The 15,093-nt window shown below is 44.9% G+C and overlaps 1 protein-coding gene across 2 annotated transcripts; it reads right to left on the reverse strand.

The window, feature by feature from the left end:
* Window positions 1–768: 768 nt before the first annotated feature.
* ADAMTS1 (ADAM metallopeptidase with thrombospondin type 1 motif 1) lies at window positions 769–8,021 on the reverse strand. 2 transcript variants are annotated; one of them, XR_012715032.1, is made up of 10 exons: window positions 7,209–8,021; window positions 6,056–6,402; window positions 5,677–5,809; window positions 5,186–5,353; window positions 4,688–4,974; window positions 4,195–4,381; window positions 3,920–4,092; window positions 3,372–3,547; window positions 1,750–3,101; window positions 769–1,716 (listed from the first exon to the last, which is right to left on the reverse strand). XR_012715032.1 is itself a non-coding variant. In XM_075263452.1 (9 exons), exons 1-9 carry the CDS (start codon window positions 7,756–7,758, stop codon window positions 2,366–2,368), a joined length of 2,757 nt encoding a protein of 918 aa, XP_075119553.1. In that variant the 5' UTR covers window positions 7,759–8,021; the 3' UTR covers window positions 769–2,365. The 2 variants fall into 2 exon arrangements, 1 of the variants encoding a protein (XP_075119553.1); XM_075263452.1 differs by having other exon boundaries at window positions 769–3,101.
* Window positions 8,022–15,093: the final 7,072 nt, after the last annotated feature.

Consider the following 15,093-nt stretch of genomic DNA (forward strand, 5'->3'; position numbering starts at 1 on the left):
TCCAGAAACCATTTTAAAGATCCCATATATCTTCAACAGATGGTGCCACCAAAAATGGTGGTTGTGGTCATCTACGGGTTGTATGGGGGCTTTTAGCTATGCTATGAAAACCCATAAGGACTCAAGCACACAGAAACCTGTGGACAAACCCAATGTGGTGTCACAAAGAGTCCCTTTGGGTCCCTCTCACTAAACCCTAGGTTCTCCATGTATCTTTGTGTGTGAGGAACCATGTTCTACCCTAAGAGGAGCCATAAGGCAGTATATATTATGGTTTGGTACAACAAAGATCCTTGAAGAGGTTGTTGAAGACCAGAGTATTGGACTGATGACATATCTTCAGGATAAGTCTTACGTATCTGATTGGTATTATTATCCGAGACCCTGACCCCACACAAATCAGCTGACTCTGGGTACAGAATATATATATAGCTTCCGATACCCACAGACTGTCATCAGTATCTAATAACCTTTTAATACGTCCATGTCCATGAACACTTATAATAGATCTCTACCGCTTACTGCCACCACTAGAGGGAGCTTAGGAGCTTACGGCATACCACGTTATTAAAGACTATATACCGTATGCGATCAGCTTGTGAGCTCCCTCTAGTGGTGACCACTGGCTGATATCTATGTAGAAGATCTGTATCAGGAAAGCAACAAAACCTATTGACATACGAAAAAACATACAAAAAAAACAAAAAAGAGAGATGTCACAATCCATTCAGTGAATACAAATGAAGACATGGAGCCAGAAGTTCAGGGAATGTCAATGTGTTCTTTTAATATTTCTAGTTACATATAATAATAAGCATAAATACTCTTTTTTTCTCGTTATAGAAAGCGATAACTTAAAATATAATCGGACTGGATGTACAAAAATAAATAGGTATATGATGTGTCATTAAAGGATCCCTTCATGGAAGGAGCTGAAGCAAATACTTATGAAGTATACAGATATATACACACGCACGCACACACTCACTCACTGAAGTCATATTCTCCAACCTGACACCGATCATTGACACATGCCGGTCGGCCAACAGCTGCGGATGGACCTGCTATCCCCAGGACTGTCTACCAAATATATTTCCATATCCCGAATATGGAGCATAGATACTTTTATTTTTAATGTTATATCTCTATGTATGTACAATCTCATCATACTCTATACTGGCCTAAAATTTAGAGCCCCCCTCCCCCCGCCCATTATCTATGTTGTTGGTTTCCTCTGTAGAACTTATTTGGAACCAGATGTCGAAACCCTCGAGGGCGAGAATTCACATCTGGCAGTCAACTCTTTGAGGTCAATACTACTCTAATACACAAGTGATGCTAATACATATATAGGGCCTAATAAAAAACGTCTGTTGCACCAGATGTGTCATTATTAGGAAAACATGTGTATTACAAAGGGTTAACTCCCCCCACTCGGTGCTGTGACTACGCCTACGAGCCTAAAGGTGCCCGTACACATGGTGGCCAAACCCGCTAACTCTCCGATGACTGATGATGTCATCAGAACACGCCCCATTGTTTTTTCATAGGAGAAAAACCACCGTCAGAGGTGTCCGGCAGCTGCTTCCTCTGTCCATGGAGAACACATGTATTCTCGGCCAAGAGCATGCATGTCTATGGAGGAATAGCTGTCGGATTCAGCCGCCAGGTATTGAAGATCTATGGCCACCTTAAGGTTTTGTAAGGTCACATGAGCTTTGGGTAAGCTATTACACTCCTATAACTTACAGTAGGGGTTAAAAAGGTACCATGTTCTAAAAGCGTCTTCTAATCCAAAAATTTCTTGGTCTGCCTAATCCACAAGTCTCACCTTGATGAGACGATGGCTTTAATACTCTAGAAAAATATACTGTGATACGATAGCAGCCATAATGAACTATACTGATCCTGTCCAGCTCCTGATCTTGCCCCTCTTAAATGAGGTAGGTTAACCCTAACCAAGGGCAAAATCCAAAAACATCTGAAGGCCCCTTTCAAAAAAAATGTCACTGATGGGCTTACAATCTGTAAAGGAGCCCGAGTCGTTGTAATCTATTATATGGCCGCCATCTATTGGGCTCTAACTGGTAACAGACTCCAAAAAGTTTAAAAACAAACTCATAATGCCCCAGGGGGTCTAAAGATGAAGGGTGTAGAGACAGTATTATGCCCTTCTTGCAAAACCTACGTGACTTATTCAACCTGATGGTCCAACCCAACCAGCAGATATTTGCACTGTTCCCGCTCAATAACTTTCCATCCTCCGGTTTGTGCAAATCGACAAACACGTTCTACCTGACCTTCCGCTTACAGCATGTTGATATTTTTGTTTCAGAACCTAGTAATAGTCTCGTTCGGATGCTGTTTAACTGCAGTTGGAAATAGTACAAAAGTCTATTAGATGTTTTGGTTTCTTTAGAGGGTCACAGTTGTCTTGGGGCAAGTTGCTACCCTCGTAAGACACGCACTTCAAGAGTCTCTTTCTAAAACCCTTCCCACAGGTCTTAGAACATGAGGACCACTCTCCCAATTGCCATTGGGGACAGGGAATGTCTGCACATGACCGGACGTCGTCTGGCTTGAGCTCATTAGGGCAGTCTTTGGAAGGATGACCCCTTAAGTCTTTGCACTCTACGGATCTTCTCTGCCAGCCTAATCCACAAGTCTTTGAGCATTCACCCCATTCTCCGATAACCCACTCGGAGAGAATGGTTTCTTGTATGGCATTGAAGGACTCTTTCTTTTTATTCAAAGGCTTTTCTGGTTGAGCTGGTTTCTTGACAAAATAAATGTACTTGATTTTCAGTCTTTGGGAGTCTCCCACCGTGAGGACCTGTATGGTGACGGGTTCCCTCAATGGCTTGAAGCTGCGGATTCTTTCTAGTGATGCGGTAGAACCACTGTATGTCAAAAAGTTGCCATTGTAGGAAATATCTTGTTCCAATGTGGTCAATGTGTAGTCGCCATTGAGGATATAGGTGCCATCGGCTGCCTTCACAGCTAAGTAGCTGCCATCATGCATGGATCCCCTACTGTTGCGTTGCTTGACTTCGATGTTGGTTGCCCCAGCGGGGATGGTAATAACATCATGATACCCAGGTCTATGGTGGGAAAAAATGAAAGAAAAAATTAGCATTCAAGATTAAATTCTGCAAAAACAGGTGAAGAACAGGAAGGGCTTAACTAGTAACTGATTAAAATGGACTTCAGTCCTGAGTTTAACTGTCAATGTGTAAAGCTCAACCCGAGACCCTATGACCAAAGTGTGAGAGGATCAAGTGACGATCATCTACTGTATCATTTATGATCCCTCTAATACTGATGTGTCTGGAGGAAGTCTAGACAATGGACTAAACAGACAATGAACATACCTTGCTTTAGTGAACGTCCCAGATACTTTCTTGCAGGTGTTTCCATTTCCTCCGCATACTCCGCACTTGTCGAACTTCTTGTTGGAACCAATCACACGGTCACAGCCGGCCTTGACACATTGGCCTTGGATGCATACAGAGGTAGAGTCGGGGCTACATGCAGTGCCATCGGCTACCTGTACAGGGAAAAAAGAACGGAAAACACATTAACATCAAAGACCTCTATGACATTTTTTTTCTAGATTGCTACTTAATTCATATAACATGTTCTAAAACCTCTAGAGATGCTACAGACTATCCAACACAGTTTGGAGATTGCATACTAGAACTGTGTGCAACTAATGCAATCCAATGGGTATTATTGGTTGTACAACCAAAAGTATATCCAGATAGGTGTTCAGGTTAAGTTATGGCCTGCTATCTCCAGTGTAGACCACTGAAGTGACTGATAGCAAAGGTTTTGCTCTAGAACATTATGGGTCTACTTCACGTTGAGTTCCATTATATCATAGACTATTCACTAAGAACATATCAAACCGTGAACTTACCCTGGGACTGAGCACGAAGAAGTATCCAGTGCCCTTTGCACGGCATACAAGCTTGCAACGATCTTTTGGACGGACTCCTGCAAATTTAGGTGTCCATTCAACATTGGGTCCACTTCCAGGTCTCTTGGAGATGTCATTGTGAGCTTCGCATTGCTCCTCTCTGAATGTTTTTCCTGAGAATCATAAAAGTTGATGTTTAGCCTCGGACGCGTTACTTTATGAGTAAGCCATGTTCAGAATTTGGACAATTTGTTCAATTGTCCATCGTCACTTACCATTATTTTCAGGGCAGTCTTGGACGTTGCAGGAACGATATTGAACTCTTTTGCCTTCACAGTATTTTCCGCCATCTTTTGGCACTGGGTTGTCACATTCCCGGACAGAGTATTGGACTCCACCACCACAAGTTCTGGAGCATTCTCCCCATGGACCCCAGGCTCCCCAACCACCATGTATGGGAGTCTAGAATAACAAAAGACAGGAACATTAATAACTGGTATCCAAGTGTATCGTGAAACTATCTGGAGTCTAGTAAGACCACGTATGAGCTTTATAGAATATGTTCATACAACTCTTTACTAGACCTAAGGTCATTGGCCGTATGTCATATGAAATATTGACATGTTCAGGTCGCTACTGTAACATAGTCTGTCTCAGAAAGCACTAAAATGTCTAAAATCTATGCAGAATATTGTGTTCTATCTCCAACATTATGTGTTACTTTCTTTCCAAGAATTCCATGGAAGAGGAACACGTGAAGAAACGTACCTCATAGTGTTTCTTGTCTGTCATCTCTGTGCATTTGCCCTTTAGACACCACTTCCCTTCCCCACAACTGGTTCCATCAGCCCAGGGGAAGTGTTTAGTTTGGCAGACGAGTAGTCCTCCAGAGACTCCGGTGCACCATAAGGTCGTACACGTGCTGGCGGCATCTGGACAATGTCTGGATTCCTCTCCAAATGTAAATTGGCACTGTTTATTGGCATCATACAGCGTTCCAGGGAGATCTGATGGAAGTTGGATGGGTCGGCTGGGCTTGTCCAATAAGCACTCCCCTAATTAAGCAATGGAGAAATATTTGAGGATCGGAGAACATGTTCTCACAGTCTGTGACATCTCTCTTGACTACACGCCTGGTCTGTTTTACTACAGTGAGGTTCTACTTCTAGAAAAACATACTACACCAAGCACCGATACCCATCAAAGCTATAATATACCCAATAACAGATCCAAAAGCCCCCAAAACATCTCAAAAGTAAAGCTTACCATGCCCATTATCCAAGAAGGACGTGATCATGTACGCGCTACAAGGAGACCACGGTTCGTGTCTATCCAGATTGGACAGCATGGACGCCATCATATGGGAATCCTTGTTCTCGGTGTTGTATCCGGCGCACTGTTTGGCATCATCGTGCGGCATATTAAAGACGTGACCTGGAAAAGGACATTTTGGGGTTATAAATAATATTCGAGAGACTTTGTTCCGGATTTCTTCACAACTTCTTCTCTAAACTCAACAATGCACTTGAGGGAAGACTTCCGATAATGTATGGCCAATATCAAGACTGCAAATATCCCAAGTGCTTCCTCATGGTAAACGTTTTAGCACTTGAGGAGACATTCTTCTCTGGTTTCTACAGAAACTAGGCGTAAAATCTCAAGCCTGTCTCGGAACAAACATTAAGCTAAGCATTTCCTTCCTGGATTGTTTATGTAAGTCCTAAGCTAGATCCCAGTCTTCCAGTAAAGTCACATACCTAGTTCATGGGCTGTGGTGAAAGCGGCTTGCAAGCCGTCATCTTCGATGATAGAGCAACTGCGACTTGGATCACACACGGTTCCAACGTCGGCCATCCCAAGGGTATCACATGTCTGAGCTCCGCAAAGATCCTTAAAAACAAAATAGCAGTTTCAATATTAATTAGATCAAGGACAAAAGTTTGGCAGTAAATGTTTAACGTTGGCTCCGCGCCCTGGCTGGAGAGCACATAAACTTCTCGGAGCACCCCCTCCCCTCTTAGTTTACAGCAGAATTTATTTTTAGCAAACTTTTGACCAATTTAATATAGGTAGGCTTATAATCTGATTACGGACGGACTAGTACATTACGGGGAGATTAGGATCGCAGCCAATTACCTGTCTTGTAAACAGGACGGCTGTATCGTAATGTTCTGCATGGCGGTCGCTGGGTGGGTTGTGTTGCTTCTGCCAGCTGCAGAAGTTTCTCAACGTCAGGGCGGCGTTGGAAGTCACTTCGGGTCCCTTCTGCTCATCGTAGATGACCAGGATCTTCACGACCACCAGGCTGATGGAGTTACGGATGCTGGGATGCTTGTAGAGCTTGGCAGCCACTGACATGAGGGTAAGGAGATAGTGCTTTAAATTGCTCCCGTGAAATTCGGCCATAGATTGGTCGGCCACCAGCATGGTCTCCAAGTAACGGGGGCTGGAGACAAACCTCTTCTTCCGTGAACTTCCTGAGCCTGCAAAGAAGGAAAAGAAAAAGGTTAACCGGGGCTGCAAAATTTGCTGAATCTAGTTCACCTATGTGGTCTATGAGTCACTCAACTGGCCTGGCTAGAGAAGATCTGACTTGGAAGGAGCATTTGGCCGGCTGGAGAAGATCTGACTCACCTTCCACCTTTCTAGCATTGACAGAGTTGATGTAAGATCATTCACTTCCACATGTAATCACAGAATAGTACTTGTGACTCCTGCCAAACGCCTGACTGCCTCCCTGACCCTGAAACCACAGCACCTTCCGAAGACACTATACCCTTGTCCTGACTTTCAGCTTCTGGATTTAACACTTTCAGCCTCCAACCCATTCCATACAGGACAAACCCAATACCCCCCCCCCCCTTCCCCGCCGGCTGTAATAATCCTCCATAATTTTCCCTTTTGTTATCTCAATTACCACCATATTTTTATGAATGGAAATCTGGGTTTTACAAGTCTTGTCTAACAAGCTGCAAAAAGACAGCAAGGTATAATTCACTTTTAAGGAGACCCGTATACAAGCGCTAGCATGTCCACTTTGTTGCAATGATGTCATTCCTACAGTGATACATATTTTTTTTAACACCTTCAGTTCCACAAGATCCCGGCTCCATGTGCTGCAGCCCTGTGACTTGGCTGACTGGCACGGTGCCCTACTGATTCATTGGCCGGAGAATACCCGGCCAAGGGAAATTGTGTCAATTTTCATTTCGCTTTCACAATTGGTGGAGGAAGAAAGTTCAGACAAAAAGTTTACAAAACTTTGAAATTCTTATCAAGCGCTCCATACCTGGTAGTGCCATAGGTTGCCTGGGCTGTGGCTGCTCTGCATCCAGCTGTGGTTGGGAGATGTCAGTCACTCCGCACTTTGCCTTGGCTCGACTCCTCTTGCTCACCAGATGCAGAACCATAGTGTTGGAAGAAGCCATGGTCAGAGTATGGTTGCTGGGCTGGATGAAATACTCTTCCCCTCGGTAAAAAAATGCTCCACTGATCCCTGCACAGAGACTCAGGGCTGCACTGCTAGAAGGATCCCCATTGACAGTGCCAGAATAAAAGCAGTCAGCCAGGTTGGTCAGAGGCTCTACGGGGTCTTCTCCAGTTGGCTTGGGTTTACCCACAAACTGCAGACGAAAGTCCTTTGCAAGGAAGCTTGGGTCATGCTCTAACTCCAAGGTGAGGGCTTCACCAAATGCATCCACACGGTATAACACCTTGCCATCCATGCCAGTGTCTTGCTTGACTGGCACCACCAGTTCTTCTTCCATTGATACACCTAGGACAATCCGGGCATAGACCAAGGCTGCCATGCAGGGCAGCAGATACAGCACACACCTCATCCTGAGCACTGGAAAGAGGTGATGGGAAACGATAAAAAGTTGCAGAAAAGTTCTCAGCACCTGATACCACGCAAGCTAGAAGGCAACAAAGTTGCAGGGGACGTTCTGCTTCTGGGTCTGAGGCTGTAGGACGTCAAAGTTGCACTTGTGGGTCTGAGGTTGCAGCTCCCTCTTAGATGGCTTGCTAGAAGTTCTCAATGCCTTGCACAGGCTTGTGAGCTCAGCTAGTAACCGGCAACTAGCAAGCTTGCTCTGATTGACTCTGGATCATGACTGCAGGAGCCTGACACCCTGTGCTGGAATTTATGGGGCTTGTCCTGTGGGCCCTCCCCTTAAGTCTTTGAAGTGATGTGATCTCATTTCGTGCGTAGTCCTGGAGGAACAAAACCCTTCCTTATGCTGGATCCTGGCCAATGTCATCAATCATGGGGATGGGAGGGGGGAAAAAGCAGCTGGCTTAGAAATTTGCAGCAGGAGCACGTCTTTTGTCAGTGACATGGGCTCAAACTTTGCAGTCTGTGCCACCTTAAGGCAATTATTGCCCACCGCTAATTAATATTACACCCCGGTGGTGCCCCCCAGACCTGCGTCACTTATAGTCTGACCAGTGCATGCAGAGTTAAGAGGTCGCCATCATGAACAGTTTGCAATTTCATATTTTTTTCCCCCAAAAAAGTTATTATTTCTTTTATGATCACCAACCCTACACGTTTAATAATGGGCTAAAAATTCCCTCGTGTGAACGATCCGTTACTGTGGTTAATTATTAATACGGAAGGAAACGTTTTTCTTGGCACTGCTATACATTCACTCTATAGATACTGATGTAGCAGAGCTGAGCTGTTTACTTTATGCAATGGCAGGAGTCGTGCCAAGTTGCAAACTCAGCTCCGCTATAGCTGCACATTCTGGATCGCTGTTATAGGTATGAGTTGTGTCAAGTGACAAACTCAACCCTGCTACATCTGCACAATCTGGACCACTGTTATAGGCATGAGTTGTGCCAAGTGACAAACTCAGCTCTGGTATAGCAGCACACTCTGGAGCATTGTCATAGGTATTAGTGTTGCCACATTACAAACTCAGCTCTACTACATTGGCACAATGTTATAGGCATGAGTTTTGCCAAGTGACAAACTCAGCACTGCAACATCTGCATGATCTGGACCACTGGTGCCAAGTGACAAACTCGACTCTAATATAGTTGCACAATGTGGACCACTGTTATAGGAATGAGTCGTACTAAGATACAAACTCGGCACTTCTACATTTGCACAATCTGGACCACTGTCATAGGCACGAGTCATGCTACATTGCAAACTCAGCTCTGCTACGTTTGAACAATATGGACCACTGTTATAGCCATGAGTCGTGCCAAGTGACAATCTCAGCTCTGCTACATCTGCACAATCTGGACACCTATGCCAGCAGGGGCTAGGGGCTGGCAGCGGATGGAGAGGCACATGCTGGCAGGCTGGTGAAGGCGCTGTAAGCCTGATGTAATATGGCCTCTCCTCCCTCCTGCCACATACTATTGAGGTCCTATTACAGATGTCACCTACACGCAGCAGCCTCTCTGTTTTTCGCATCGCCGCAAACCCCTAAAAACCGTAATAGCTTTGGGATAATATTAAAAGTCAACTTGTTATATTACCTGGGGCTCTTGTAGAGCGGGACTACTGGGAATGACATGGCTGAGAGTCAACTCATAAAGCCGCCGCGCTCCAATTTCGGAGCAAGTTTTCTTAAAAAACCACTTTTTTTTTTGTTAACGAAGGCGGTGGAGGAAAGGGTTAATGCGGAGTTTCTCGAAGGGGAGTTTTCCAGTTGTTGGCGGAGGGATCGGTGGGACGGCTCAAACTGGAAGCAGATGCTGCGCAACGTGCTGGATATAGAATATTACAGTGACTAGAGTCTGCGCTGTATACACTATATACGTGCTGTAGGGCGCCTCCAGCAGGGCACGCCGTTACACCGTAACACTACTGTCCTTCTCTTGGCAGATATCTATTAATAAGAAAAAAAATGAGCTCAGCTTTCTTGGAGGGACGGTCTTCCGTTCTAGGAAACAGGAACAGTGAGTCTTTCTCAGCCTGCACAGGCCACATTCATATAAGTAACCTGCGCCTTGTACATTTCCATCCAAGCCGCGCTCACTCCAATATAGGACTGCGGCATAGAAAGATTATTAACCCATTCAGTGCAGGACCTACTATCGCTGTAGGACGCAATATCATCCACTTGATAAAGGACAGAAATGAGGGGGCAAATATTTTTCTGCGTTCCCTTCCATTATTTCATTGAAGAACATAGAAATCAACCTCCAAGTCTTAAGTAGCTGATACCAGAAAATAATAGACTCACGCAGTGCAAAACTGGCCATGGAATACAGAGAGTGAGCTCATGTTCTGAATGTAGAGAGCGTGCATGTCTTATAAATGTGCAGAGTGTGCATGTGTTCTGAATGTGCAGAGTGTGCATGTGTTCTAACTGCACAGTGTGCATGTGTATTGGATGCACAGTGTGCATGTGTTCTGACTGCAGGGTGTGCATGTGTTCTGACTGCAGGGTGTGCATGTTTTCTGACTGCAGGGTGTGCATGTGTTCTGACTGTAGGGTTTGCATATGTACTGAATGCAGAGTGTGCATGTTTTCTGACTGCAGGGTGTGCATGTGGTCTAACTGCAGGGTGTGCATGTTTTCTGACTGCAGGGTGTGCATGTGTTCTGACTGTAGGGTTTGCATATGTACTGAATGCAGAGTGTGCAAGTGTACTGACTGCAGAGTGTGCATGTTTTCTGACTGCAGGGTGTGCATGTGTTCTCTAGTGGTGGCTTCAATTCAATGAGAGCTGACCTGCAGTAACCCAGCATGGCCACTATAGAGTGGATGGCGCTGTCTGTTTCTGGCTCTGTCCACTGCGCAGTTCTGATTCTCCCAGCTGATCAGAAGGGGTGCTGAGTGTCGGGCCCCCACAGATCTGACATTGATGACCTCTCCTAAGTATTGCTCATTAATCCAGTTTTTGGACTACCCCTTTAAGGCAGACCCCTGGCAGATATTACAGTGCATGATATTCTGGCTGGCACGGGGGTTAATGGAATCCTAGAATGACGGCTTGTTCTAGTTGGCACATTCTCCACAACCTCACATGTGAATTTCCCCGGCCTACGTAAGGTTATGTAAAGTTTTGGAAATATGGGGTATTTTTCTGGTGCGGTGTTACTGGAGGAAGCTGCACATTATGGCAGAGCCCCGCAGGGAGTCTTACAACATCGGAGTGCGCTTTATTAGGTATCAGCCCTGATTCTGGTAATTAATGTTAATTCTGTAATTCCTCGGGAAACCCAGACTCACGTAGGAAATGACAAGGCAGTCGCCCACCTACAAGACTCTTAAAGTGACGGTCCAGGCTTCCTCGGTATAGGTGAGGTACTTACCTAATACTCATCTCTTCCCATTATTCTGACGTCCTCTCTCCAGGCCTTGACTTCCTGCTGATCATGTGATAGTCTTGTGTTTATACCCAGCAGCCAATCAGAAGAGACAGAGATACTGGGGTGGCAGCCTGAACCAATCACAAGGCAGGGGGTGTGTCTAAAGCTACCTCAGGCTCCCTGTAGACCCTGTAGTCGGAAGGTAGTCACTGATCCCAGCTCTGCTAAATGGAGATGGGTATATAGTAGCCAAGCGGCAAGATGGCAGGCAAATAAATAGCAGGCGATCATCCCCTATAGGTACCGACTTACATATTGCTTTTAGGGCCCGGACTGGACAGTCATTTTAAGATAAGATAAGATAATCCTTTAATTTTAACCATTAGGTGTCCATCGTGGTGGCTGGTAACGGTCCCGAAAATATGGTCTGGTTGGTATTTTGGCCATTGTTTGGCCCTCCTAAGGTGTAATGAATCCATGGTGGAGAGGGGTCCATAGTATCAAATTGGAGTGGGGATGGGTTGAAGGTCGGAGTCCCCTTTTAGTAGACACAGGTGTCATGTCTTACCCAGATGTGTAACCGGAGGATGTGCAAAATTGTTAGAATCGGGAGAATTTGACAGACCTGGGGGCAAATACCTGCACCCTAACTCCAAGGGCGTCATAACATCCCCATTAATTCCTAAACTATATATGTTATATGGTTGGAGACCCCAAACCGTTCCCAATGTCAACAATTCTAGAGAATAAGAATAAAAAGATGAAGGTTTTGATATAAAATGATCAGACAAGTAACATTTACATTTGCATGAATTCTCCCGTTCCACCTTAAAAGTGCACTAGCAATTCCTAAAGTGTCCACCAGGTGCCGCCGTGGCTCGCTGCGTTACATAAACGGCTTTAATGGCGGCGCTGAAGTCATCTAATTGTTTCCTACCTGCTCCTAAATTGAAAACCACATTTTTACACTTTGCAGCTACAAATGTCTTCCAGCCGTCTTACGTCACATCCCAGAATCGTCTTCACGGTGACTGACAGAAACTCGACTTCAAACGCCTCGGCAGCCCCTTGTTATATTTGCTTAAGACGAAGCCGAGAAGTTCTGGACATGAGCAGTCTGAGGAGCGGGATGGGATGGCGAGAAGACTTCACAGGCCCGACCCCAGACCGTCGCTTCGGATTTGTTAGCCAGGATAGCAACCCTGTAAAAATAAAACACGAGACGGCCGACGCTTTATTACAAACAGTCTCGTGAGCCGGCGAAAAAGGAGAGTCATCGCGGCCTAAACAGACGATTGCTAGGTTACGTGGCAACGGCCAAAATGACAGCGTCACATCGGTACAAAATGGGGTCGGACGCGTATAATTTAGTTGTCCTGTTCTGGAAAAGATGGATGAGAACCGGTGACAACCTCGTTACAGATACAGAGGACGGCACCCAGCTTTGCCAAGCTCTGACAAATCTGCATAGATCTAGATTGGCGCTGTTCGCCGTAGTCAAAAGGAGCTAAGGCCCGGTCACGCCTGTGTTCAGGTTTCCGATTGATGTCATTATACCGTACCGATGGTGAACGGCTATATAAAGTATACGGATGTAGCAGAGCCGAGTGTGCGGTCTAGTACAACACACAGAGGATGACAAGTCACTAGTACAATAATCAATTCAGCCTGACGACACCTGCGGTATATGAGATTGTAACCGGTATACAGTATACGGCTGCAAATACAGCCCAGTGTCCACCAGATGGCAGTGTAAGACAATTTACACAAATATATATATATATATATATATATATATATATATATATATACTATGTGTAGAGATTGTGTCCTAGGTTCTGTTAGGGAGTATTTGTGAGCCCATGTAAGAGGCTATGTATGGAGCAGAGCGGCTAAGAATACTCAGGCGTGATCATTTATGAAGGAGGTAATGCCTAAATTTAACCCCCTGCCCCTAACTCAGAGGCTCCAGGAGCATCCTTAGAGGGGCACAACTTCAAGTTAGGAAGTTTGTCACAAGATGTTCTGTATAGACGGTGAGAGATATTAAAGAATATAAAAATACAAAATGCAAAAAATACAAAATATATCCTCACTAACATTGTGCGTAAGAGCAAAAATAATAATAATAATAATAATAATAATAATAATAATAATAATATTACCCTGACATTGCATTCATTCCATTCTCGTGACTACGCCCAGCCTGTCTATATGTGATATTATATTATATTATATTATATTATAAGTTTCTCTGAATCCACTGAGACATTGCACAGAAATTACATTGAATGGACTGTAGATGAGAAGCCCAGCAGTATAGCAGTATGGCCACCAGGGGGTAGTACAAGACAATTTATCCTCTCTGAGTCTCTAGGACACTTGTTACAGAGGATTTCCACCTGATTTGGATTATAGACACTGATGCTTCTCCAATACACAACCTTCTTGAGAAGATCACTTTTCAATGCAGTTTAGATTGGTCGTGTCAAAGAAGTTTCCCAGTATAAGGCTTGGGGCGGTGAACTGGTATAGAGCAGACCGTACACGATATCTCTATACGTTATTCTATACATCTTTCTCCCATCACTTATAACTCTTGGTGGGGGCTCATCGCCGTACATGGAGCGTATAATGGTGGACACTAGGTGGCGCTGTGCTATACCTGGTGATGGGGCAGGTCAGGAGGGGATCCGTAATAGACATGGGGTCACTACAGATTGTAATCACTGCCTTTAAGAAACTTCACATTTGATTTCTAAATCCCAATATCATTATCTCCCTATATTATAAAAATGAATTTCTGTCTGTCTGTCTGTCTGTCTGTCTGTCTGTCTGTGCTCTAATGCGAACCAAACGACTGGACCGATCTTCACCAAATTTGGTACAGAGATACTTCAGGTATCCGGGAAGGTTTAAGACGAGACTCCAACTCGCTCGGACGTAGCTTTGCTGAGATACAGCATTTCAAACACAATGCCCCCCCCCCTTAGCCAATACAAACCTGCAAGACTTTCACTCATATTCCAACTGCAATACACACGGTCACTCCACATGCACAATACAACACTGATATCCAAACTGAGATACACGCATCAGAGGATTAGATACACAGATCAGCACACAGTCCCACAAACCAGAGAATTAAATACGCATTTCTGCACACAGTTCCACACACTGAAGGATTTGATACAGGCGTCTACACACAGTTCCACACTCCAGAGGATTAGATACGCGCGTCTGCACACAGTTGTACACGCCATAGGATTAGATACACACGTCTTCACACAGTACCACATGCAGTAGGATTAGATACACGCGTCTACACACAGTTCCACACGCTGAAGGATTAGATACGCGCCTCTTCACACAATACCACACAGGGGAGGATTAGATATGTGTGTGTGCACACAGTACCACACTTTGGAGGATTAGATACATGCCTCTGCACACAGTACCACAAGCCAGAGAATTAGATACACGTCTCAGCACACAGTACCACATGGGGGAGGATTAGATACGTGCGTCTACACACAGTACCACATGCCATAGGATTATATACGCACGTCTGCACACAGTACCACATGCCGGGGGATTGGATACATGCTTCTACACACAGTTCCACACACTGTAGGATTAGATACGCACCTCTTCACACAATACCACACAGCACACAGGGGAGGATTAGATACACGTGTCTTCACACAGTTGTACACGCCATAGGATTAGATACACGCGTCTGCACACAGTACCACATGCCGTAGGATTAGATACGCGCGTCTACACACAATACCACATGGGGAGGATTAGATACGCGCGTCTGCTCACAGTACCACATGCTGTAGAATTAGATACGCACGTCTACACACAGTTCCACACTCCAGAGGATTAGATACGT

This window comes from Leptodactylus fuscus, chromosome 2 (assembly GCF_031893055.1).
Source record: "Leptodactylus fuscus isolate aLepFus1 chromosome 2, aLepFus1.hap2, whole genome shotgun sequence".
Taxonomy (NCBI): domain Eukaryota; kingdom Metazoa; phylum Chordata; class Amphibia; order Anura; family Leptodactylidae; genus Leptodactylus; species Leptodactylus fuscus.